Source organism: Tachysurus fulvidraco, chromosome 12 (genome assembly GCF_022655615.1).
Source record: "Tachysurus fulvidraco isolate hzauxx_2018 chromosome 12, HZAU_PFXX_2.0, whole genome shotgun sequence".
Taxonomy (NCBI): domain Eukaryota; kingdom Metazoa; phylum Chordata; class Actinopteri; order Siluriformes; family Bagridae; genus Tachysurus; species Tachysurus fulvidraco.
The window spans coordinates 27,531,527-27,534,215 of record NC_062529.1 but is presented as its reverse complement, the minus strand read 5'-3'; the positions used below and the strand labels follow the sequence as shown (position 1 = coordinate 27,534,215).

General features: G+C 41.7%; 1 protein-coding gene across 1 annotated transcript in view; it reads left to right on the top strand.

The window, feature by feature from the left end:
* Window positions 1–1,318: 1,318 nt before the first annotated feature.
* LOC125145982 (ribonuclease inhibitor-like) overlaps window positions 1,319–2,689 on the top strand; it is a 19,627-nt gene continuing 18,256 nt past the window's right edge. Inside the window, exon 1 of the mRNA XM_047821147.1 lies at window positions 1,319–1,783. Within this exon, the coding sequence (XP_047677103.1) occupies window positions 1,319–1,783 (465 nt within the window). The remainder of the gene's footprint in view (window positions 1,784–2,689) is intronic.

Below are 2,689 nucleotides of genomic sequence, written 5' to 3'. Positions count from 1 at the left end.
CTTGCCTTCAGGTTCTTCTGGGAGTCAGGAAGTTTCTGCAGTGTTGGCAGCACACACTACTGGGGGTTTGAGTGAAGTACTAGGGACAGTGCCAGCCATCTCACAACCTCAACAGTTTAGTCCTCCTTTGCAACACAGCAATATCGTACTTGAACAGGAAAAAGACAGCGCGTTGTGTCGGATTTTGTACTATATTGAAAGATGTCGGAAACCATCTAAGAAAGAACAATCAAAGGAATCCACAGGTGTGCGGAAATTGCTGAGACACCATGATAAACTGGTTGTTTGTAACGGTGTGCTTTATAAGGTGAAAAGAGATCCAAAATTGAACAATAAACTCTACCTGTTTGTTGTACCTGCTTCATTGAAAACTCAAGTTCTCCACGGAATCCATGATGCAGCAGGACATCAAGGACGTAGTAGAACACTGTCACTTGCGAGACAACGATTCTTCTGGATTGGAATGAAAAAAGATATTGATGATTATGTAAAGAATTGTCATCGATGTGTGGTTGGTAAAACCTCGGAGCCCAATGCTTGTGCCCCATTAGGGAGCATCCGAACTTCAGAACCGCTTGAGCTGGTTTGCATCGACTTTTGGTCAGCAGAAGTCAAAGAAGGAAAGTCGGTAGACGTACTAGTTGTGACAGATCATTTTACAAAAATGGCCCATGCATTTCCATGCCAAAATCAGTCTGCCAAACAGGTTGCAAAAAGACTCTGGAATGACTTCTTTCTGGTCTATGGATTCCCCAAGAGAATTCATTCCGACCAGGGGGCTAATTTTGAGAGCAAGCTTATCAAGGAACTATTGACCATGGCGGGTGTAGACAAATCGCACACAACACCATACCACCCCATGGGTAACGGCATTGCTGAGAGGTTCAATAGGACTCTTGGAAGCATGATCAGGACATTGCCCCCTAAAGTTAAATCAAAATGGCCTCAGATGCTACAGCAACTTACCTTCTGTTACAACTGCACAGAACATGAGACAACAGGTTTTGCGCCATTCTTTCTTATGTTTGGCAGAGTTCCTCGTCTCCCAATTGATGTCCTGTTTCAAAATGTGCTTCTTAATGAAGATGTGGTGGATTACAAAGATTTTGTGTCCAAGCTGAAGAAAGACTTGCGTGAAGCCGCTCACATAGCAAGAATGCACACTCTAAAAGAACAGAAACGACATTAGAACAGACTTTACAACAGAAAGGTGAAAGGCTGTTCACTGGCTGTTGGAGACAGAGTCTTGGTTGTGAACAGAGGCGAAAAAGGTAGAAGAAAAGTTTCTGACAAATGGGAGTCATCTCCATATGAAGTCATGGCGGTGTATCCTGATATCAATGTTTACAGGATTCGGGAAATCAACTCTGACAAAGTGAGGGTAGTCCATAGAAATCTTTTGTTATCTGTGGACTTCCTGCCAGTTGATGAACATCAGGAATCAGATCAAAATGATGACGTGAATGTTGAAATTGATCTCCAGGAAAACAAAGTTGATCGTGATGACAGAACTGCAAACTGGATATTAAGTAACACTGATGGTTTTGATGAGGGGGATGAATGTACGAACTGTACAGATTTACCTGACATGTCAGATTGTGTGTCAGAGAGACTAGACTCGGCAAGCACTGATACTGGGAACCGGCAGGACAGAACTGATGCCAAAGTGACAAGTGATGTGAATGTGACAAGTGATGTTGATCTGCCTGACGTAGGAGGTCAAGACTCTAACTCAACTCAAGTCAAGGATGAGGAGTCTGTGGTTTGCACACAACCAAGGCAGGTAGAGGCAGCAGTAACTCGAACTAGACTTGGCAGAGTCATTAAGCCTACTAAAAGACTGATTTATGAAATGAACAAACAACACATACAGTTCAGACTCTACAGTGAGTTCTTTTGTTTATCTAGTTAAAAACATTTTTACTTAAGGTGTTACATTTGATTTCATGCAAAGTTGAGCACACGGAAACGAATTGATAGAGATTGGAAATCAATTGAGTTATTACATGATGGAATTTTTGAGGTGTAACAGGCATCTCTTTAATCTACTTTCAGGCTGGGGTTAGGCGCCGCCCTTGTCTCTAGGTACTTCTTATTGAAGAATCTTTGGATTGACAGATAATCATACTCGTTGCAGTTTTTATTCACTTCGTTATTAACTGACAACAAGAAGTGGGAGTTCCATCCTTTTTTTTTTTTTCTTTCTTTCTTTTTTTCTTCTTTTTTTTTTCTTTCTTTTTCTCTGTCTTCACTGTGTTTTGGTTCTTGTTATGGTATATCCTCATTACGCAGGATTTAAGGGGGGTGTATGTAACGGGATAAATATTACAGAGGGTTCTTTAAATAAATCCTGCTGTAATGTAATCGCGCACCCTATTGGCCACGCCGGTGGCGCTATTGCGCGCTGAGTTCGAAATATCTGCAGCAGAGTTAGAGAGAACTGCTGTGGGTGAGTCGGTTCTTTTGCAGCTCCGTGCTAAGAGTTATAAAATATTGGTTTAATATTCGAATATTAGACAATGCATGTAAGAGATTGCACACAGTGGGCAATGGTTGATTTTTGGAGTGTTTTCTGTCCGTTTGCATGAATGCACTAATGTCCGCCATTTTCTCATGTGCTCTAACTGCGTAAAATGTTTTCTTGAGTAGACTGAACTGCATCCCGGCTGAAAAGACTCACTATTCTCTC